The 23,162-nt window shown below is 40.1% G+C and overlaps 1 protein-coding gene across 4 annotated transcripts in view; it reads right to left on the bottom strand.

The window, feature by feature from the left end:
* Window positions 1-2,331: 2,331 nt before the first annotated feature.
* Window positions 2,332-23,162, bottom strand: part of LOC127423453 (sorting nexin-29-like) — a 180,336-nt gene continuing 159,505 nt past the window's right edge. For 3 of the 4 annotated variants that reach the window (XR_007894320.1, XM_051667762.1, XM_051667761.1), the window contains 2 exons: window positions 10,574-10,713; window positions 2,332-4,913 (listed from right to left, as the gene is read on the bottom strand). Coding sequence is in view for 3 of the 4 variants with exons in the window: in XM_051667762.1 (XP_051523722.1) it covers window positions 4,784-4,913; window positions 10,574-10,713 (270 nt within the window). In the remaining variant the exon portion in view is untranslated. The remainder of the gene's footprint in view (window positions 4,914-10,573; window positions 10,714-23,162) is intronic. The other variant, XM_051667759.1, reaches the window with a different exon arrangement.

Here is a 23,162-nt window from a genome sequence, read left to right on the forward strand (position 1 = left end):
AATTCATGAAAATCATATTCAACTGCACAATAAATGTTAGGGATGTATCACATGAATAAAACAACATGTTTAAACTTAAGAGAATTTATACACAGTGCTAAAGATAAGTACTTGAATACCCACAGTGCACAGTACCCAAGTGCATTCTAATAATGTTAAATTTGACAGGAACATTTATAGTACTTCTAGTCCTATCAATGCAAAAATAAATTATCTGTGTTTTTCTTTTTTGAATGTTGCTAAGCTGTGACCAGAAGCACAAGTAACATCATCTGAATGTTTATCCAAGTGGAAGTGCACAGATTGTCTGGCCTGTGTTAGATGGCAATAAACAGTGATCTACTCTAATAACTGGCTAAATACTGTATACAATATTGGTGCAAAAGCCTTAGGTCACTCAAAAAAAATATGATTACCATTATTATCTTTATTAGTTATTACCTTTAATATTTAAAGGTAAAAATACTATACCACATTAGAATAAACAATAATAAACATTCTGAAGTTGAGATTTATAGTAAAAAAGAATTGGAATACTGATCTGTTTCTCACTCAAAGTGATTGCATCACATCTAAAGATATGGATTAAACCACTGGAGTCATATGGATTACTTTTATGCTGCCTTTGTGTTATTTCTGAAACTTAAAAATCCACTATAACAGGAAGTCTTATAAATAGTGGTCATACGGGACATGATTGATCTACTGTAAAAAGCAGCACAGAAGAGATTACAGTATGCACAGTCCATAAAGAAATTACAATAGCAGAAAGTGCTTATGAGTGAGGACTGAGTGAAAGTTAAGAGCCTGTCCTGTGACTTGAATTGAATCTGTATGGAATCATTCGGAGAGGAAATAGATCTAAAAGAAGCCAGTCAAAAGAAGATACATGGCAGAACTTGCAAGAACAATTTACCACAGTATTTAGGTGGCCTAAATTTTGCCCAATAACATCTTCAATAGGTGTTTCGCTGAGACTTTTAGATGTTCAGCTGATTTTGTTTCATTTTTTTTTTTTTTTTCAAATGATAGCAGGTCTCAGGAGCAAAACCCACTTAATGAGACTGCTTGAGGGTTTTGCATATGCAAAGATAGCTTTTTCATTACTTCTTTATATAATTATCTGACAGATACTTTGTATCACTTAAGGCTTAGGAGACAGACAGGATCAACAATTGGAGAGAAAAAACATAAATTTCTTTCTAATACTGGAATTGTAGCAGCCTGGAAGTTTTATGTAAAATTCACCTCTTTTTGTTGTCGCTCACTTTGCCAAACAAAACATTTTACTAATCATCTCATAGCAATTAAAAGTGACGCATGCACCAAATGTCATTTAAAACTTATCACTGTTTTCAAACAGCTTTCCTAGACTGATCAACTGTGACTTCGTTGACAGAAGTTTGAAAGTTCTGCTGCTAAAATCGGTCTGTGCTTACCGAAATTCGAATCACTGCACCCCAGTGGCCAAATCCGAAAGTGCTGTTAAACGTATGGGCACATGTGAGGTTCACATTCAAGGTGAAATGTCCAGAGTAGCTAAAGCGAGTGGTATTTCAAGTTGTAAATGATGTAATACAGTAAAAAGGAATGCATATTTTATACCGCCTAACCCAAACCCCAATACTGAACCTAACTGTCAATGTAAAAATTTAATTTTAAAGCAAAAATGCAACCTCTGAAAGTAATAAGTGGTGCTCACATTTGTTTATGTGAACACAATTACTTACTGGTTCCTGCAGGACCAGAACCCATGTCTCAGAGGTTGCTCAGAGGTAGCACTAAAGGGAAAGGTGATCACATTTGAATTGATGCAAAAATGTCTGACGGGGATGGTGCTCATCAGTTATTCAGCAGAATGGGTTCGATTTCAGGGTACAGTACATGAACTTTTGGAAGTAGCACGTCGATTTTCTGTGCGATCATGTTGTGGTTCCTGAACACTACCCATCTGCCATTGGTCAAAACTACACATTTCACCTTCAAAATTAACATAAAAAATTCTGCTACCTACAGTATGGCAGAGTGAGACAACACGGCTCACATTATTGACCATTTGAAGAACTGTCTATCTCTGAAAACATAACTTAACCTCCTAAGACCTGAGCATGGCTGCTGTGTGCATTTTCCATTCCCCTTATTGATTTGTAACTATTTACCCATAAGAAAAATGCAAAAAAAATTTAAAAAAAAATAAATAAATAAAAAAAAGACCAAATTTTCAGACCAAAAAGTTTTCCTAAAATGTATGTCCACATATGTGGACAGTGAGACTAAGTTGAGAAATTTTAAATAATACCAAGCTATAGAAAGTCAGATTTTTTTTCATCAAATTGTTTATTATGTTTATTGGAGTGTTGGTTATTCATGTTTTTGAGACGTTACAGACATTACATCAGAAATAAGCATAAATAAATCTGATTCAAAGTAATGGCCAGCATCATCCAATCACTGCCAACCATGTTAAAATAATATTTTGCATGAAAAATTCTGAATCTATGTATTGATTACCATTGTCCCATGTCTGCCAAACATGTTGAGTGTTCCAAACATTATCTGCAGCCTGAAACTGAACTTTTGACCGAATGTTAGATGTGAATGCAGGTATAGGATGCTCCATTGCTCCCTGTTTAGTGAATGACTTAACCTCCAATGTGCTGTCTGTCTGCACTGGTCTCAGAACAGTTTGAAATGCATCTTATTTTCATCCTAACTCTGTATACAGCCTCTGAAAGCAACATTATCCAGCTTTTGGGTGAACCCATTGATTCTTAATGTGATAATGCACAGTTCTATCAGAAAGACTCGCAGACTTAAGTAAAGCTGGCATGAATTTATTTGATGAATAAAAATGAAACAGGAATGTAATGTCTCTTTTTGGCATAAGCCCTGTCTGGCAGTCTGATGAAATTGCTACTCGAACTGTCAAATCTTACCGGATAGAAGGCAGGGGGCGAGAAGTCTACCCCTGTGCAGGACAGGACTCAACTGGTGGCAGTGGGGAGTTGGAGTTTGCCGTGTTGGTACACTGAAACAGCATTGTGATAGATTGTAAGCAGACTTGTAAGCAAGGGCGGAAATATGTCTAGGAGCTACCTAGATAATGGTGTGATGATGATGTACAGCTGCAAATCTTCCAGCTAGAACTACACTTACAATGAATACAGGATATTTTAAGGAAAATTAGCCTACAGTCCACATATGTGGTCAGTGGGTTTAACAGCGTGCCATTTCGTGATAAATCGATGACATTTTTTAAATGGTATATTGGATGAAACTAGTGAACATGTTTCAATGTAAAAACGTAATTATGTTTCTTACCAGATGTAGTTTTGTTGCCATTTCTCCCAAAGACAAACACAGCTGAGATAGGCACCATCTTGTTTTGTCACATGACTCGGTGTGTCAAAAGTGTAACCCTTTAATGACAGCCTAGATTCTCCTGAACTGAGATCAGTCAGATGAATTTAAATTATGCATAGCCTATAGCAAAAACTGTGCATTCGATACAAATTTTTTATGTGTTTCAATTTGCATTTATTAATGTATTCATGAAGCTCTTGCACTCTAAGGCGGGCTGCAGTGCCACTGCAAAAATATCTGCTTCTCGTCACACCAACTTGTGACAGAAAGCTTCTCTGTTTGATAAAAACCATCATATACAGCTGTGTAAAAGGTTGCTGACAGACATATATGTAAAGCAAACAATAGATCTGCTAATCTTCAGCCATCAATGCTTACAGGTGAACAGAATCTTAAACTGATGGCATTCTGAATCATATTCAATTTGATATTCAAAACATGTCATGATCCCCATTTACATAACAGTAAGCACTGTCACTTGTCAGAAATAATAAAACTATTTTATCTTGAATTTGGCCAATCACCATTGTGCTTGGAGTTAAAATACGGCATAATTATTTGCTCGTTCGTTCATCGGAGATTCCCCTGCTAAAAAAAATCTCTTCTGTTCAGTCCACACAATACAATATGCACTGACTGCACTAGTTTCTATGTAACAGTACACTCTAGGTCATATAGGATAATGGCAGCAAAGGAAATTTCCAATGGAAGTCTCTCAGGGACAGGAGGACGAGGGCTCTTCCTAGACCTCTATCTAACAATTTATAAGCTTTATTATCAAGTTTTGACCATCAACAGACATTCATCTAAAATATAAAGGTTCCTGATTTCTGTACTACTGATTTGTGAACTTCTACATACTGGTAACAGTGGAGAGTGATTGTTTGGTACATCTACTGTATTATAATGCATTCATAATAGAATTACATCCAACATTATTGTGCCTCATACTGTGAGTCCCATGTGTCACAGTCAAGTTAAAATCATGATGATGTGCAAGTTATTTCCAGATGATACCACAATTCCCATTGCAGTCTCATAAAAGTTTCATCTCACTGCAGTACATCCTGGCTTTCCCCAAAAACAACATCTGTTATAAAACACTAGGCACAATACTAACTGAACGTTTCACCACTAAACTGAGATATTCCATATGTATTTGCCAAAAATTCCATCCGGCAATCTTGCTGATTCTGCTTGTCGGTTCTTGGCCCAACTAGTCTTCAACTGTGGCTGTATGTACATCCATTATAGAAGAGAAGATCCTGGATTCCGTCAAGTCATACAGATGAGTTCTGAGAATTGAGGGAAGTCTTGGTACACCTCACACCTCGTACAACTGCCTCAGACACTTAAGTTAACAATTCAGATTCTAGAAGTCAGCAGAAGTTTTTGCATCATCAGACCTGTGACTCAGAAGTTAAAGGTCACCACTTTGTGGTTCAGGGTTGCGGGCTTCCCTACCCGAGCTGCGACCCAGCTTGGGGAACCTGCTAGAAGCTTTAGATCGGGCAGTTTTGGTTCCACTCTCTTTGGCCGCTGGGGTGTCCCTGTGAGAGAATAAATGCAAAGATCAGTAAGCTTCCTCAGCTCTTTGCTGCAGGGGTACAGTGGTTTGGAATTTATTTGTTTTTTATTTCTATAAAAATAAATATTATAATAAATAAAATATATTTTATTTTCAATTTGTCCTTTCAAGTTAGTTTAGTTTTCACTCTGTAACAGGTGGTTTTAGATAGATTTACATTGATCACATCAATGTCATGTTTCTTAATTTCAGTTTAGTTTTAGTTTTTGATTTTATTTAGTTTTATTTTAGTTTATTTTGTAGGGCATTACAAAAGTTAATGCATTTAATGATATCCTTTAAATAGGTTTACAAGTTTTACATTTGTCTAGGCCTTCTAGTGTTTTCACAATCTAGTGCCATTTTTTTAATGAAGGCAGTTTGAAAAGAAATATTTAAAATTGTATATTCTTTGTATCAAAAAATAAAAAGAATTATTTTGTGCTATTTTGAGTTTTATTTTAGTTAGTTTTAGAGTAATAAAAAGTTGTTTAATTTTGATTTTTTTTTTTGTTCCAAATTCTGTTTTTATTTACTTTAGCAAAAATGATTTCATTTAATTTTTGTTTTAGTTTTCGTTAACAATAATATTGCTTTTCGGTTGCTCCTCTGCCTGCAGGTAGGGGGTTCGGGGGTTTTCAGGTGTGCAATTTGTGTTGTAATACCTTTGTAAAACAGTTTCCACCAGGCACCAACAGGCTTAAATGAAGCAGCGGAAATAACGGCTCACAGATGTTCTCTTTGCATTGACAATCACTACATTACATGTCAGAGTCCCTGCTGTAAGTAAATAAACAATGAAGCAAGCTCTTTGCAACAAACGATTTCCTTCCATTCTCATAGGCTGCACAGAGACACAATGACATCATTTTTAATTCAAGACTAAAAAACTCAAATATCTCCATAAGTTGAGTGCAGAGTGGAAAGCCCCAGTGTGTACATCAGAGATGGTGTGTGTGAGTCTTGAGTGAGGGCTGTACAGACATCAGCTGCATTTGAGGGTCAGCCTCTATACACACACAGCTGCGGCTCACCATAAGACAACTCCAGCCCTGGCTTACATGCTGGCTACCATGACAACTATGCCGCTCATGAGCTGGGGGAGCCATTGACCCAGTAGCAGTCCTTGGTCACTTGGTGCCCTCCTCAATTTAACAGAAATATAAATAAATAACTAGATACAATAGGTAAAGTTTGTCAAGACAAACTCTGTTGTTGGCTTGACAATGTCTTGTCTAAAAATGTAAACTAATTTTAAATGTTAAAAAAGGTTTCCACCCCTGGAGTCACGAGTTCGAATCCAAGGCGTGTTGAGTGATTCCAGCCAGGTCTCCTAAGGAACCAAATTGGCCTGGTTGCTAGGGAGGGTAGAGTCACATGGGGTAACCTCCTCGTGGTCGCTATAATGTGGTTCTCGCTCTCGGTGGGGAGCGTGGTGAGTTGTGTGTGGATGCCGTGGAAAATAGCATGAAGCCTTAACACGCGCTACGTCTCCGCGGTAACGAGCTCAACAAGCCACGTGATAAGATGCACAGATTGACAGTCTCAGATGCGGAGCCAACTGAGATTCGTCCTCCGCCATCCGGATTGAGGTGAGTCACTGTACCACCACGAGGACTTAGAGTGCATTGAGAAATGGGCATTCCAAATTGGGGAGAAAAGGAGATTTTTGGGGAGATTTTTTTAATCATATCAACAATTTATTTCAATGTTATCATCAAAATGGTGTTTAAATCAATTAATTAACATTTTAATCAAATGAAAGTATAACAACACATTTTCAACATGATATTGTATTATTTTTATAAAATTAAGTGATTTTATACAGAACCTCACTGCACTACCCAAAATACAACACTGGAGTTATTTCTGTGAAATAAAGTGCTGCATGACAGAGCATCACAGATGTGAGATATTGCTTGAAATTATTATTATTTGTTGTATTAGAGTGAATATTAAATAACTACACAGTAGTAATCTATTTCTGTCGTACTTTTTTTCCCTTAATTGAGCTTTAATTTTGAAGTGTTTCTGTGCTGTTATGACCGAGGAGCTCTGACGTTATGACGCTAGCTTCCTTCTGGAAAAGCCAGTCGCTACGTGATTTAAAGTGATTATTAAACCACAAAAGGCTGCTATTTCAATAACTGTGTAGTGTGTATGTGCCTCATGCTAAAAAGTGGATTAGCACTATGCTCACTGTCATCTGCTTCAAAAGAGCGTGTGATGCCCATGATGGTGTTTTTTGTGAATGAGTCAAGGAGCTCTAAAAGGTGTAAAGGTCTTTATGTCTGGACAACACCGGCTCCACATATTCACAAGCACTCATATTTAAAGCGCTGCACATGGAAAATATATATTTTTATCTCATTAAATAGCAGCTTTTGCTGTTAAATAATCTCACTAGGACATGACATGATTTTAATTTGTGTGCCAAATGTTTACGTAACAACATTCATACGTCAGACAGTATCGTTTTTTTTTTTTTTTTTTGGTATCGGAGCATTTTTACGAGCACGAGTACAAGTACAGGAGCGCGGTATCAGGACATCCCTAATCGGACACACCCAACACAACATTAGTGGTTGCTAATGTTGAATGTGTTGTTGCTAGGCCATTGCTATGGTCTTCAGGGTGGTTTCTAGGTGTTAATATGGTGTTCTGGCTTGTTGATTGGCATTGCTAGGGTGTTTTGGCTGCTTTTCTGCTATGGTCTTTAAGCTAGTTGGAAGTGTTGTTGGAAGGGTGGACGAATGTGTGTGTGAGAGAGTTTTGACAGTTGAAATCACGAACATTACATGACAGCCTTGGCCTGTTTGAACATTCTGTTAATGTAAGTCTATGGGATTTTTGGGATTTTCAATTGTCTGTCTGCTACAGGAAAACTTTAAGTCCGATCAGTTAGAAAAAACATAGCACACCAAGTCAGAACAGTTTGTAGGTCTGTGCTAAGTTTGGGGGATGTAGCTAGAAATCTCTAGGAGGAGTTATAACTGATAGTTTTGATCTTTGTTATGGGATTTTGGAAATACCCTAAACCATGTCTGTAGAATAACAGTATGTTAGCTTGGTCAATCCAGCTCAATTACATTTAACAATACATAACAAATATTCTTACAGTAAGTTACAAAGTTCTTGAGTTCAATTTACCAAAGGGTGTCGTTATAAATTTTTTAAATTAAACCAAAGTATACTTCAGTTGTCTGCAATGCTGATCGCTCCGCGCACAGTATGCGTAACACAAATTTCGTCATAGCACAGATTTTCTCGACACACGGACACAGTCATCGTCCGTGCGCATTATCGGCGCATGCGCCTGCCACTGACTGTCCTAAAAGAGTATCACAAAGCAGTCATAGTGAGCATGTGTCGAACGCGTTCAAATTCGCTTGCAATCAGAAGAGTATATTTTGAAAGGCAACGTGGTCGACTGGGCACAATCTGATCTGGAATGCACAAAAACGAAGTATTCCTTGGCCTTAAGATGTACACGTTTTACAAGTATACAAAGAACAACCAAGTTGTTCAAAAGTGTTTTTTTTTTTTTTTCACCTCTGATCATGTCTTATCTTGCCTAGGGCAGCAAATGAGCCAGGTCTGCCTCTGGAACCCCCTCAAAAAAATACAAAAAATAAAATATAAAAAAAGTGCATGATGCCCCTGGTGGGGACGGTGCCCTAAGAGGTAACAAAGAGTGACAGCACCAATGAGAAGGCATGAAGGGACAGCCGTTTATGGAGCCGCTGGTGTGGAGAGCATGCTAATCTAGCTTGTACTTATTACATACAGCTAATAATGGCGAAAAGCTTTCAAAGGAAATTAAATTTTAACAGTAATTCAGAAATGTGGTTATGCAACCCACAATACACCATGATCGGCTTCTCCTCTGCTTTACTGCTGCTGTCAGATTGGCACAGGGCTGAGCAAGAAAAGGGAAGTGGGTTGGGCAGGAGGAAAAAGCGAGGGAGAGAGCCAAAGAAAAACAGAAAGAATGAAGTGCTGAGCAGCTTTTAATCAAGCTTGAGCAGCGGGATAGAAGTTAGAAGCAGGTAAGTGGGGTGTTGCGATGCCCCCCATCAGTAAATCTATCCATCCATCCATCCATACTCCTCACAAACGAGCACACGCACATACTCAGACGACACTATTCAATCGGTCCATGAGGCAGGAGGCTGATCTGCAGTCTAAACAGAAACCTAAAAGAGCCTCCTTGCATTACATAACCTCTAAGAACAGAGATTCAGCTCTTATTCATCCCTGGAACAAGACATCCTTATCCGTCTATCCCCTGCACCCCCGCTGGAGAGGCTTCTTGTTGTGGTTTTAGGCAGTTAATATCTATAAAGCAAATTTCGAAATGGCTCTGCACACTGAAACCAAATTAAGGATTACTGGATGTGACCCCTGTCACTTGGGAGAACATCGGGTTACGAAATAAACTTCCAACAGACAAACAGACGTCTGCCTGAAGCTCTTTGAAGCAGTCCTGCACCGTCAAGATGTGGAGGGCCCAAGTGTCTTCCATTTCAAAGCAAAGTATTAAAGTCTGAAAACGCTTGTGAAACCTCTTCACAAAGACTCTAAAAGACCTCTAAAAGACCTTCGCCGACCCGCTCAAAATCAACAGTGACAGTGAGGAGATGCCAAGAATCACAAGAAATCCTTTAACATGAAAGGATTCCCTCGTTGGCAGCGCACGCTCACTATAACCGCTGTGTGACAGCTTTCTGCTCTGTCTGTTTGCCAGGAGGCGGCTTTATTGGCTTGGGCACATAATCACCAACGTATTTAAATGGCAGTCAGCAGCAGCTCCAAGTCTGAGAAATGCTTCTAGAGCGCAAGAACAGATAGCAAAGCATTGTTAATCACAAAAGTCATTCTGGCAAACTGATCCAGCAGACAAACAGAAATGTATCGAGAAGAAACATGGTTCCTAGATCAACTGGAAAACAGCATATTGTAAATACACAACAAAAGTAATTCAATGCACATAGAGAATGGACTCAAAGGACTTTGTGAGTCATTTCCCAGCAGGAAAGCTTTTGTGACAAAATGTGATGCTTTCAAAAATCCTTGTCTAATCATACATCACATCCAGCTCTCTCACCATCTAAAGACTGGACTCATCTGTCCATAGCACACAAATTATCACCAGTCATGGCCAATCGAACAGCCATTATCTTCTCACGATGTGCCAAGTGTTCTCTTTTAATCAAATCAGATTTGATATAGGGGCAAAATAAGCTTTTTATTAATCTCCTGTTTGTAACTGAGTCAGACCCCGCACTCAACAATAGACCCAGATCTAGCAATAAACTAATGAGATGCAGCGTGTAAAAGGAAGTCTGAGCTGATGGATCGATGAAACAAATGGAATAGACAATTAGCCAGTAAAATGCAGGAAGTGACTGGTCCTGTAGGGTTAATTGAATTTCCTGTTACAAAAAGGCTCCGAACATAAGGTATTTGTGGCATCTGAAATTTAGATTGGCTTGGCATATTTGAGTGACAATCTACATTGGCATGTATTTTACATTGAGGCACTGAAATACAGAGTCACAAAGAGTGCTTGGAGTTAAATTGCATGTTCCTTGTCTACAGTTGATGGTTAATGCATGTGGGGTATTTTGTGTGTTTGCTCACTGGCAGAAAGGCAGTAACTGCAGTAAGGTCTCCTTGGTGGGCTGGGCAGTGAATTCAGGCAGTGTCTGGATCAGTTTATTCATCACCATACGCAGGTACGACTGCAGCTGTTTCCTCCTCTCCTCCACAAACTTGGCATCCTGGAAATGCACACATACACATACAATGTCTTAAATTAATAGACTACCACCAATAAAAAAAAAAAAAAGAGAGAGAGAAGAAAATTGAGTCACTATTAACTCACACCTCATGTCATTCCAAACTTAAATGACTTTCTTTATGCAGTCAATTTTGGAATAATTTGCAGGTCAATTATTTCTATGCAGTTACACTAAATAAGAACCGATGCTTTAACCTTCTGGAGTCTGAGGTGTTTTTTGATCATGGAGATGTTTTGACATGCCCTGACATTTGTGTTTATTTCAGCTACTTACACCATATTAACTGCAAAAGTCTCATTACACCTTATTCAGTACAAATTGTGCTGCAGTAATATGTGAGCAACATGTATGTACACATTTTATTTTTGAGAAAATCAAGTTTAAACTTAGTGAGTAAAAAAAAAACAAACAAAAAAAAACATTAAGGACACTGATATAGGGTCATAAAACACATACTAAAAAAATTTTCACAAGACTTTTGAGTGCTGGATTTTGTAGGCCAGAGTCATAGTTACAACATGTAAAAACCATCCTGCCCATACATTCACATAAAACACTACATTGATTTAACTTTTGTATAACACCTTTTGTTTTAGAAAGGCTGTATGCGAGGGTGTCAATGGTCATGAATATTGATGTACTCCACACCTAGGTTGATAATGGCCCACCCCCTAATGGGGCTATCAAAGTGGAATGCCACTGTTAGGAAACAAAAAGAATGAATGTGAGGAGACTAAAAGAAATATATATATATATATTTTTATATCTTCCTCTTATCTGTATGACCATAAATGATGGAGTATTTTAAGTTGTTGTTGTTGTTATAAAAAAAACAAAAAAAAAACAAGTGATCGTGTCTGCGCCTCCGTTGAATCCAGAGGGTTAAAGCGTAAAAACAAAAATCATAAAATTGTACCATATAACTAATGTACTATATTTCGTGTTCTGAAGCCATATGATACCTTTGAGAAACAGACAGAAATTTGAAAATCTTTTATTGATAATCTTACCCTCCAATGAGCTCTCATCTCAAAAACTGTTGTGACCAAATCATTGAGTAATGAATGGATCAGTCCGATTCATGGACTTAAAATTACAAATTCAATGAAAAGATTCAAGTCAGAAGAACGATTCATATACGAATCGGACAACACACCCTGGTCTCATGACAATTCACAATAATAATGCGAGATAGCTCTTACAAAAAGGTAAAAATTTTACTCCCACATTGCGATTTGTTCCTAATTTTAACCCCTAAACCCAAACCTAAGCAAAGTATAACCCCTTACCCAAACCCTAAACCTAACTATGAATTTAATAGGAAAATAACTTTTGTGTACCAATGAAGAAAGAAACCATTATGATTTGGAACAAAGCAAGTCTTACAGGTTTTTCACCTATATCAATAATTTGTATTATTAAATTGGTTCACAAATGTTTCTTTATTAAAATTAAGTGGGCGGGAGTGACGGGGTGCAAATTGGAACGTAAAACAGACTTAATTTTGGATACGTCGAAAACGGGGCGAACGCAACGAAGATGAGGTGGTAATTTGAGGTGGACCACCACCGGACTACTGACCTTGGCGGTAGGAAACAGTCCGATGAATTTGGGGCCCAGCTTACGTGAGGGGAGACGGGGTGGGATGTCCTGAGAGGACAACCTAACCTTCTGCCTGCACACATAAGCTGGGGGCCTAGACCGGATTCTCTGGGGACTTTACAGGTGCGCCTGCAACCATGCAAAAACGAATGGATGGATGGAACCTGAGCATCGGGATCTTGAGTGGGGAACAGAGGGGGCTGGTAGCCGATGCTACACTGGAAGGGTGACAACACCATAGACGACGACGGCAACGAGTTATGAGCGTACTCAACCCAAACCAAATTCTTGCACCAAGACGACAGGTTATGGGAGGCCATAAACTGCAGGGTTTTCTCTAGATCTTGGTTCGCTTGTTCCGCATGTCTATTTGTCTGGGGATGAAACCCAGATGACAAACTAACTGTCACCCCCAGCTGTCGGCAGAACTCTGCCCAAAAACGAGACACAAACTGGGGGCCTCTGTCAGAAACCACATCGAACCGGAGGCTATGAATATGGAAGATGTAATTAATGACCGCTACCGCTGTCTCCCTCGCTGAAGGTAATTTGGGAAGGGAAATTAAGTGAGCCACCTTCAAGAACCGGTCCACTACAGTCAAAACGACTGTGTTGCCATGTGGGAGGGGACCGGTTACAAAATCCATGAAGATGTGTGACCAGGATCTCGAAGGCACCGACAGTGGTTGGAGGAGCCCGGCTGGGGGGTTGCAGGAAGTTTTATTGGCCACACAAATAGAGCAAGCGGCAACAAATTGGCAAACATCCCACACAAGTGATGGTCACCAGAAATACTGTCTAATGAGCATTTGAGTACGAGTACCTCCTGGGTGGCAGGCAACTCTAGACGAATGGCCCCACTGAAGGATGAGAGTTCGAACTGATCACGGAACAAACAGTTTACCCTCTGGGTAGGCAGCAGGAGACATGGTATGTCATAGTGCAGTGCGGACTTTAGCCTCCACCTTCCAGGATACCATGCCCACCAATTGAGGAGCAAGGAGGATGGTATCCTCTGGGGTGGTGGAGGTTTTGACTTCGAAACATCGAGATAAAGAATCAGGCTTGACAATCTTGGATCCCGGACGAAACGAGAGGGTGAAATCAAAATGAGTGTAAAATAAGGTCCAACGAGTCTGCCTAGAGTTTAAACATTTAGTGCTAAGAATGTACTCTAGGTTCTTGTGATCAGTCCAAACCATGAAAGGTGTCCCTGAACCCTCTAACCAATGATGCCATTTGCCCAGAACCAACCAGACAGCCAATAGTTCCCGGTTACCGACATCGTAATTCCATTCTGTGGGGGTCAACTGGTGCAAAAAGAACGCACACGGATGCATCCTTCCATCCGAGGGAGAGCGCTGTGACAGGACCACTCCAACACTGACCTTGGACGCATCCACCTCCACAACGAACTGACTAGAAGTGTCAGGGGGTAAATAAAATGGGTGCGGTGGAAAACCGCTTTTTGAGATTAGAAAACACGAACCCCAGAAACCTCTGCAATGCCTTGCGAGAATCAGGGGTTGGCCATACGGAGATGGCTCTCTCTTCACCGGGTCCACGCGTATTCCCTCGGATGAAACGATGAACCCCAGGAACAGAACAGACTGTGTCTGAAAAGTGCACTTCTCCGCCTTGACAAACAGCCGGTTTTCTAACAGCCGTTGAAGCACCTGCCTGATGTGCTGCACATGGTCCTGCATATTCTGCGAGAAGATCAGAATGTCATCAAGATAAACAAAGACATAATGATCGACCATGTCTCGAAGCATGTCATTCACGAGCCCCTGGAAGACGGCAGGGGCGTTGACCAATCCGAAAGGCATTACCAAGTATTCAAAGTTCCCCCTATGTGTGTTAAAAGCCATCTTCAAACCATCTCCCTTCCTGATACGAACTTGGTGATAAGCATTTCGTAAGTCCAACTTCATTAAGATGGATGCCCCCTGCAAGAGCTCAAAGGCTGAAGACATCAATGGCAAAGGATGATGATTCTTTACCGTGATGTCGTTCAGCCCCCGATAATCCATACATGGTCTGAGCGAACCATCTTTCTTTTCCACGAAGAAGAACCCCGCCCCTGCTAGCGATGAGGAAGGGCGGATGAGACCGGCTGCTAAAGAATCAGTAATGTACCTGTTCATGGACTCCCTCTCGGGAGCCAAGAGAGAATACAACCGTCCTCGAGGAGGAGAAGTGCCAGGAAGCAGTTCAATCGCACAGTTGTACGGGCGATGAGGAGGGAGGGTAGTGGCGCAGGACTTGCTGAACACCGCCCTCAGATCGTGATATGCCAACAGCACTCCTGCCATATTAGCCGGCGCATCCTGTAACGAAACACAAGACTGGACAGGGGAGACAGCAGAGAGCTCCAAGCAAGTACAGTGTTGGTTGCCCAATCTATGTGTGGGTAATGTGTAACCAATCAAGGGTGTCCCAGCACTGCATGGGATGACGGGGATCGGATGATGTAGAAGAACAGCAGTTCAGTGTGAGTTCCTAAGAACAAAGTGACTGGCTTAGTTATATGGGTTATGGCTGCGAGAGGGGTACCGCTAAGCGAGCGAGCGGTGATGGGCTCGTCCAAAGGGATCCTAGGAATCCTCCATTTGGAAGGTAATTTAGAGTCAATGAAATTCCCTTCAGCACCGGAATCCACCAGGGCCGAGACAACATGACTATCCGTGCCAACCAACAGCCTAGCCGGGAGGAGTGTGCGATATGCAGGGGCTTTGTCCAAGGGTGTAGTGCTCGCCAGTAACCCCTTAACTACTGATGAGCATTGTCTTTTAACAGACAGGAGGCAACAAGATGGCCCGATCGGCCACAGACGAAACATAAACCCCTTAGAAGTCGTCGTTGCCTCTCCTTATGCGGCAAGGGATGCCTGCATGGGTTCAAAATCAGGAGGTGAATCGGAACGTCTGAAAGTAGGTGTGGGCTGTGAGTAAGGTTTAACTGTCTGTGAAGGGGACGAACGGTGATCCACCCGGATGGCTAAGTCCAACAAATCGTTGAACCGCAGGGGAAGATCCAGAGAGTAGATTTCATCTTGAATAGAGTCCGAGAGTTCTCGCAAGAACAAATCCCACATAGAGGAACCATTCCAATCGCTGGAAGCAGCCAGGATGTGGAACTCAATGCCATAATTGGCAACTGAAAGATTTCCCTGAGCCAGTCCAGATAATATCTTCCCAGCCTCCCAACCTTGAGCTGCCCGGTCAAGTACTCGGCGAAGTTCAAAGGAGAAATCTTCATAAGAGGAGCAACACAGATGCCGGTTATCCCACACAGCCATTCCCCATTCTCCAGCCCTTCTGGAAAGAAGAGTAATGATAAACGCAACCTTCAAAGAGTCTGAAAAATATGTGGAGGGCTGCAAAGAGAAGTAAAGTGAACATCTTGAGAGGAAAGCTCTAACAGATCCCTCACCTGAGAATGGCAGTGGAGGAAAGGCACGTGCGTCTGATCGTCAGGGGGCGTGGGAAGCTGCCAGAGGAATGGGGAGGGGTGTATTGCGCTGGACTCGGATCAGAGGGAGATTGAAGCTGCTGAACCATCATGGTCAGATCCGCGAGCTGAGAAGCCATTACCTCTAGAGCCCGATTAGAAGCAGATAGGTTGAGAAAGGGCGGAGCGTAGCGTTGTCACCTTCGCTGGGTCCATAGGGCCAGTTTATTCTGTCACAGTTAGGGAGTGGGGAGGATGAAGGACCAAAAAGGAGAGAGAGAGAGAGGGAGTTCAACTTTATTAATTATTAATTCAAGCAATCAAGTCTAGGCATGCCAGCGCCAACAGCAGTAGGCAGGGATGCAAAGCAGCTCCGTGCTAGAGGAGAGTGTGTTCCTGATGTGAGTGTGTGCATGTGGAAGTCAGCAGCACTCCGATGAGAGTCCGTTGAAGAGAGTGAGGTGCAAACAAAGCCCAGACGAATCCTCCCAAGACACGGGTAGAGACCGAGGAATCCTCCTCCACAATCTTGGGCATCAAGTGAAAGCAGACAGGTAGCCGCACCTTAATTGACCAGCAGCCAATGATACGCAAGCTTGTCCAACGAGGTCCGTAGAAGGCTGGTGAGGAGCAAGCGAAACTCAGACGAATCTCGCGAGATGCAGGAACATACCGAGGAATCCTCCTCCACAAATCCTGGGCACAGCTTGTTAGAAAGAATACAAGCAGATAGGTAACCACACCTCAATAGACAGGCAACCAACAGATATTCGAGCTCACTCTAACTATACAAGAGAGAGAAGTTACACTTCACCGTAAACAGCACACACGCCAACAGTAACAGGGAACAATAAACTGGAAAAGAAGGAGAGGAAACACGAGGAATAAGAAGGGAGTGCAATTAGGAGAAAACAGGTGGCAGCGGACATGAACCTCATCACTGTGATCAGCGTCTCCACGGGATCGATTAGTGTTCCCATGGAAACGCTGATCACGCGTGCCGGCTCCACCTGTGACACACAAGGGAGAGAAACAACAAACAACAGTTAGAGCCGGCACACATGCCGGAACCATGACACTTTTCTAATGAACGAATCAAAGAGAACTAGGGCGGATGTCAATATTTTCAGTGAATAACTTGAATTTGGGTCTGCTCACCACACGAAGCAATTGTATGACTTTAGTAGACTTGGAATATAGCACACTTGTCATACTCTTATCATACTTTTACAGTGCTTTTGCATCCTATTTGAAGCTTGAAAGCTGTAGCCCCCATTCATTGTAATTGTACGAAAAACAGCGAGCCAGTACTTTAATTAAAATGTCTTCTTTTGTGTTCTACAGAAGAAAAAGGTCATCTGGAATGACATGAGAGTGAGTAAATGATTACAGAATTTTCATTACTGTCATCAGGACTTGCATACAATTTACAGCATCAAAACATCAGCATCACAATTTTAGCCAGCATATATAAAGCTGATGGATACCCTGATCAAAGTCAGTGCAGTGGCAGGGGTGACATCAAAAGCAGATGAGACAGAACAAGGGACAGTGAGTGAAAGAGAGAAGGATTAAAATGTTATTAATGTCCCCTTGATGGCTGATTAATTGGCCTTGATGCTCCAGTTCTTGCCTCTATGAGTGTGTGTGACATCAGTTACGTGTGCTGTGGGAAAGTTGACTAATCTCAGTGGTCTAAATGTAGCATCACCCACTCCAGAGGGCAACGGCTCAATCACCCAGCAATAATAAAGAGTGTTAGGGAAGTGTGTTGGAGTATGTGTGTGTTTTGGTCTGGCATCTAAACCACTGTCACCCTGCATTTCAGCATTAGCGTGTTGTTAGGGCATGAAGTTCTAATGGTGATCCATCTCCAACCAATGAAAAGGCATAAAAGTTGATTATGATATGGGATATGCGGAGGAGATCACTGCTGTCAGATTAGCTTACTCATGAGGGCTGTGCCTGCCAAGGCTTATTTAATGCTATGTCTGAGGACCCCTGTCATCTCTGAAACCCTCTTTAAAGGGAAAGAGATGAGAATTATGACACCAAGTAGAAATATTTGCTCTTTTTTAACTAAGAATTTAACAACAACATCAAGTAATTTTCATCATGAATTACATTTTTATATATAACATAAACCTAACCAGGCCCAAATTGACAAGCAATAAAAGTTTTTATCCCAACTAGGCACACCCATGATGAGCAACAGGACATTTTATTGGTTGTTTAGTTTCTATTTTTGCTGTCATGTTGTTAAAATATGTATTTCAAAATTACTGTATGGGTATCAACCAGAAACTTATTGTGAGAAGCTTGTGGAAGGCTGCCCAAAACATTTGACCCAAGTTAAACAATTTAAAGGAAATGCTACCAAATACTAACAACGTGTATGTAACTTCTGACCCACTGGGAATGTGATGAAAGAAATAAAAGCTGAAATAAATAATTTTCTCTACTATTATTCTGACATTTCACATTCTTAAAATAAAGTAGTGATCCTAACTGACCTAAGACAGGGAATTTTGCCTACGATTAAATGTCAGGAATTATAAAAAACTGAGTTTAAATGTATTTGGCTAAGGTGTATGTAAACTTCTGACTTCAACTGTATGTACTTTGATAAAGATTTGAGTCTAATTTAACTGAAAACTATGCAAATTAAGCTCCGTGGAGCTGCACAAATGTAAATTTTTTAGTTTTATATTTGTTCCTCTGTTTTTAATTTGATTACATCATTCACAACGCTTCATGGGATTGAAGTTCATTTTCATTAAAGACGTTACGTACACAGTCTTGTACCTTTATATTTTTGTTTGATGGTCAAATACATTTTATTGCTTCAATCAAAGTTTGTAACGGCGTGATTCACATCAGTACTGCTTGGTTTGGTTCATGGCTTAGAACTCTTTTATGAATGACTTTATGAAATCCCAATGGGAAAAATGAATGGGAAAAATACTTCTGGAACCAAGATGGCTGAAAATGTGGGTAGGCACTGTTGCCCTCCATTGCACTAAACTATACCTAATGTGAATTGGTGCAAAAAATGATACAAAACCATTCTAAAGGAGATTTGCTATGTGACACGGACAAAAAAAGAAACCATGACAGTTTCAAAAAACACATGTTCTATTTGGTTTTCTTAGTAAAAGGCTTACTTCTAACACATTCCTAGTCTGAGGATGGTACTGTGTTCCTAATTGGATTCTGTTAGGATAACAAGATACTAAAACATCTTTTCACTGAGGGACCACCATGGGCCAGACACCTCAATAAACAAGCACACACACACACACACACACACACACACACACACACACACACACACACACACACACACAGTCTTATTGCAAGTGCAAATAATAAAGATTTTCTGACGAGTTGTTAAAACAAACACTTGCCTGCAATTCACGCACACAACTTGAGACAAAACCAACAAAGTACACTGCCTGGCCCAAAGAAAAGTTGCATACAATATTATTTTGGTGGACTGCCTTCAGCTTCGATTACGGTGCGCATTCGTTGTAGCATTGTTTCGACAACCATATGTAACTTCACAACATTTATTTCCATCCAGAGTTGCATTCGTTTTTGGCCGAGATCTTGTATTGATGAAGAGAGAGTCGAACCACATTAAACATGAAACATTAATCACTGCAATAATGATCCAATCATAGGCTCTTAAGTATCTGCTCATTTAAATCAAAACGGCGACTTATCTTTGTCCAGGCAGTGGCCAAATTCCTCGAAGTTCTGCCTGATCGCTCTTCGAGAGCAACAGGCGATGAGACAGAAATCACTGCCAGACGCTGCCATTACTGCCAAAAAACACTTGCTGGAGTGCCTCTCCATCTTCACATGCTATTGTCTGGACAAGGAGATGGCTTTAGCCAGCTGGTTGTACACAGAGAATTGTGTTTTCTCTTGTAGAATCACATGTGCAACATGTATGGACACGTGTGCAGACTTAAATGAAAGGGACACAATGTCTGAAGATGACAAAGCATGAGTGTGGTTCAAGCTGTTAAAGTGAAGCACAACACAACCCATCATAATCTTCATGAGAATGAATTGGTTATGACTGAAAGAGGAGAGCAAGAGGTGACTTATCATGCTGATCACTGCACTAAAGGTTGTTAAGGGTTGTTAATGCATAATTACATTTTATTTAAACAGACTGATCTCTGGGTTGTCAGTAAAGGGTTAAAATTTTGATGGATGGAGTCATGTGACAAAACAACATGGCGCCAATCACAGCAGAGTTTGTCTTTGGGAGAAACGGCAACAAAACTACATCTGGTAAGAAACCAAATTAATTTTTACATTGAAACCTGTTTGAGTCTAGTTTTATCCGATATGCCATTTTTTTAAATTTGAGCAATTTATTGAGAAACGTCATGCTGCTAAACACAGTGTACAATAGCACAAGGTTTTCATTAGACATCCTATATTTACTGTGCATTTTCATATTGAGAGAAAAAAATATTTGCTTTCAGAGGCTTTATATGGAGTTGTGATGAAAATATGCTGCATTTCGAACTGTTCTGTGACCAGTGTAGACAGACAGCACACTGGAGGTAAAGTCATTCACTAAACAGGGAGCATCCTAAAGCTTTCCTATGAAGCCAAGTGCATTCAATCCAAACTTCCTATCAAAAGTTCAGTTTCAGGCTGCAGATGATGTTTGGACCACTCAACATGCTTGGCAGACATGGGACAATGGTAATCAGTACATAGATTCTTAATTTATAATGCATAATTTATTTTAACATGGTTGGCAGAGATCAGAGCATGTGAGTGGAGTGGTGAGCGCCTTTCTGAAGATTCCACTCGCTCAGACCGCTTAGTGCCGCTTGCTCAACCCAGAATGCGCTTCGTGATATGCTGGTTTGGGAATCTGCGAAATAAGCAATAGGCCTGAGGTTATGGAGCTCTAACATTGTTTTAGTGAAGTTGCAAACCTTATAGGCTAAATAAATGCAAAGTATAAATCAAAGTTAAGAATGAGGAAATCGAAAGGGAGTGTGGAGAGACCGTGAGGGTTAGCAAATATTCCTTTTGGAATTGTACGTGTCACATTGCCAGAAAGCAAGAGGATGTGCTACACGAACATGGTAGTACAGCAAAAGGTGAGCTAGTAGGCTACACTACTATTCGATAATGAATTAATAGATAAGTAATGTATCTTATTGTTTTGCAATCATGTCAGTGCAGCTGCCAGCTAGATGCAGGCCCGGTTCTGCAGGGTTGCGAATGTTACAGCACCCTCAATTGAATATGTAAGCTTAATAATACTGTATATTGGCAAAGCATTTTTCCTTGAAAAAAAAAAACATGTATCAAAACCAATAAACATGTATGATCTTACAGATCAGTGTGTCCTAATTTGCAGGTGGAGCATTCTGCTTTCATGCCTTTTTTGTACAATTGAGCATTTGATTGGTAAAGATTTCCGCTCTTGCGTTGAGAATTTCATAGCAGAATTATTTCACTTAATCGACCGCCTGTTGCTTTCGATTTCTGCTTCGGGATAAAGTGGCACATAGCTGCTGGTCAGTTTCCCAAAGCCAAATCCATACCTTAACAATAAGTGAAATGAAAAGAAAAAATGACTCTAGATTAGTGGTTGCAGATAACATCTTCGACATTGCTTGCTGCATTCATGCGCAGAGTAATTTGTGAACTAAATAACTATTTGTTTTAGGATCATTAAACATGATTTAATCTAATATATATATTATACAAAATCTCACTTTATGCAGGACAAATATTTTTTATTTGTTAAATCCATGGTTAAACCTTGCTGTACATATAAAGAGCACATGCACAAGACATGATCTTTTGATGCATATAATGTCCAGATTCACTTTATAATGCTTTAAAATATCAAGGAAAAACAAAGGGGGCACATGGTATCTACTAATATAATAATTATATAAATAACCACAATCCTTTAGATTGCATATGATTCGTACATTTAAAATTGTAGGGAATATTAATAAAGCAACAACACTGAAAAAGAGAAAAACATTCACTGCTCTTTTCTGGATAAATTAATACACCCTTTAAAACTGAACACAAATTTAGGATGAGAAATTGCTCATTTTAATTTACAAACCCAAAGTCTGATAGCATTAAATCAGAAACATATTAATGTATCAAATCTACAGTATAATCATTTCGTGAAGACAAGTGAAAAACAATTATGAATTTCACTTTTACCTGCAATATTTTTCCTGGTACCAGTCCATGTTTTCATTATTGCCACAAATGACTCAAACAAACTTTAAAGTTGAAAAGATTGTGGATGTCTGGGTCGGTTGTATCACTCAGGTCCAGTTTAAACTGAAAAGCACAAATTTGCGCCTATGAGAGTTCTGCACCACCGCACGTTTTATCACTTTTAGAGGCATGTTTGATGACTTGTTTAAAGTAAATAAAGGTAATTTAGAACAGAAATTTAAGGCTTTATTTGAAGATGTTCAATGACGTGCAAACAGAGAAATATTTGACTGATTACAAATGATAAGGAAGGTCTGGTAGACCCGATTATCTAACAGCAGTTGTAAACCAGTCCAAAATAAACAGCGAGATTTTATATACAAAAACACAATTCAATCACATAATTTCAGATGCGTACATTACTAATCATTTGATAATTTAATAAATGTCGGCCTATAGTCTATATTTCACCCAGAGGGGCACCTCAGCCCATGTGGGCAAAGGGGCAGTTGCTCGGGCCACTGTAGCTACCCCCTGTGTGTGTGCTTGGAACCAAGTATACTATAGAGAAATTTTATGTTGGAGCGGGATTTGAGTGAGTGCTTTTTTACCGGTGAGCGTGAGCGGCACTTGAGCAGAGCGTCCGCTTGGGCTGTGAGCTGTTGAGTGGAGCACACACGCATGGAGCGGGTTATTGAGCGGAGTGTCACACCGCTTCGCTCACATGCTCTGGCGGAGATTTGATTACAGTGGTAAAATGCTTCAGCACTGGCTATCACTTGTTTGTTTGACAGTGCAAAGAGAGAACATTGAGATTTTGTTGCCAAAACAGAAAAAATACTGTAAAAAATTCAAATCAAGTCAGATATTTTTCATTTGTATAGTTTTTTATTTGTGCTTTTCCCATTACACATTGTTCCAAAGCAGCTTTACAGAAAATCAGCTGTGATGTCTGTAACATCTCAAAAACATGAATAGCCAGCACTCCTGGAAACATTATAAACAATTTGTTAAGAAAAAAATCAGACTTTCTATAGCTTGGTATTATTTAAGATTTTATAACTTAGTCCCGCTTTCCACATATGTGGACATCCATTTTTAGGAAAAGTATTTGCTCTCAAACAAATGTTTTTACATTTTTCTTT

This window comes from Myxocyprinus asiaticus, chromosome 32, assembly GCF_019703515.2.
Source record: "Myxocyprinus asiaticus isolate MX2 ecotype Aquarium Trade chromosome 32, UBuf_Myxa_2, whole genome shotgun sequence".
NCBI lineage: Eukaryota > Metazoa > Chordata > Actinopteri > Cypriniformes > Catostomidae > Myxocyprinus > Myxocyprinus asiaticus.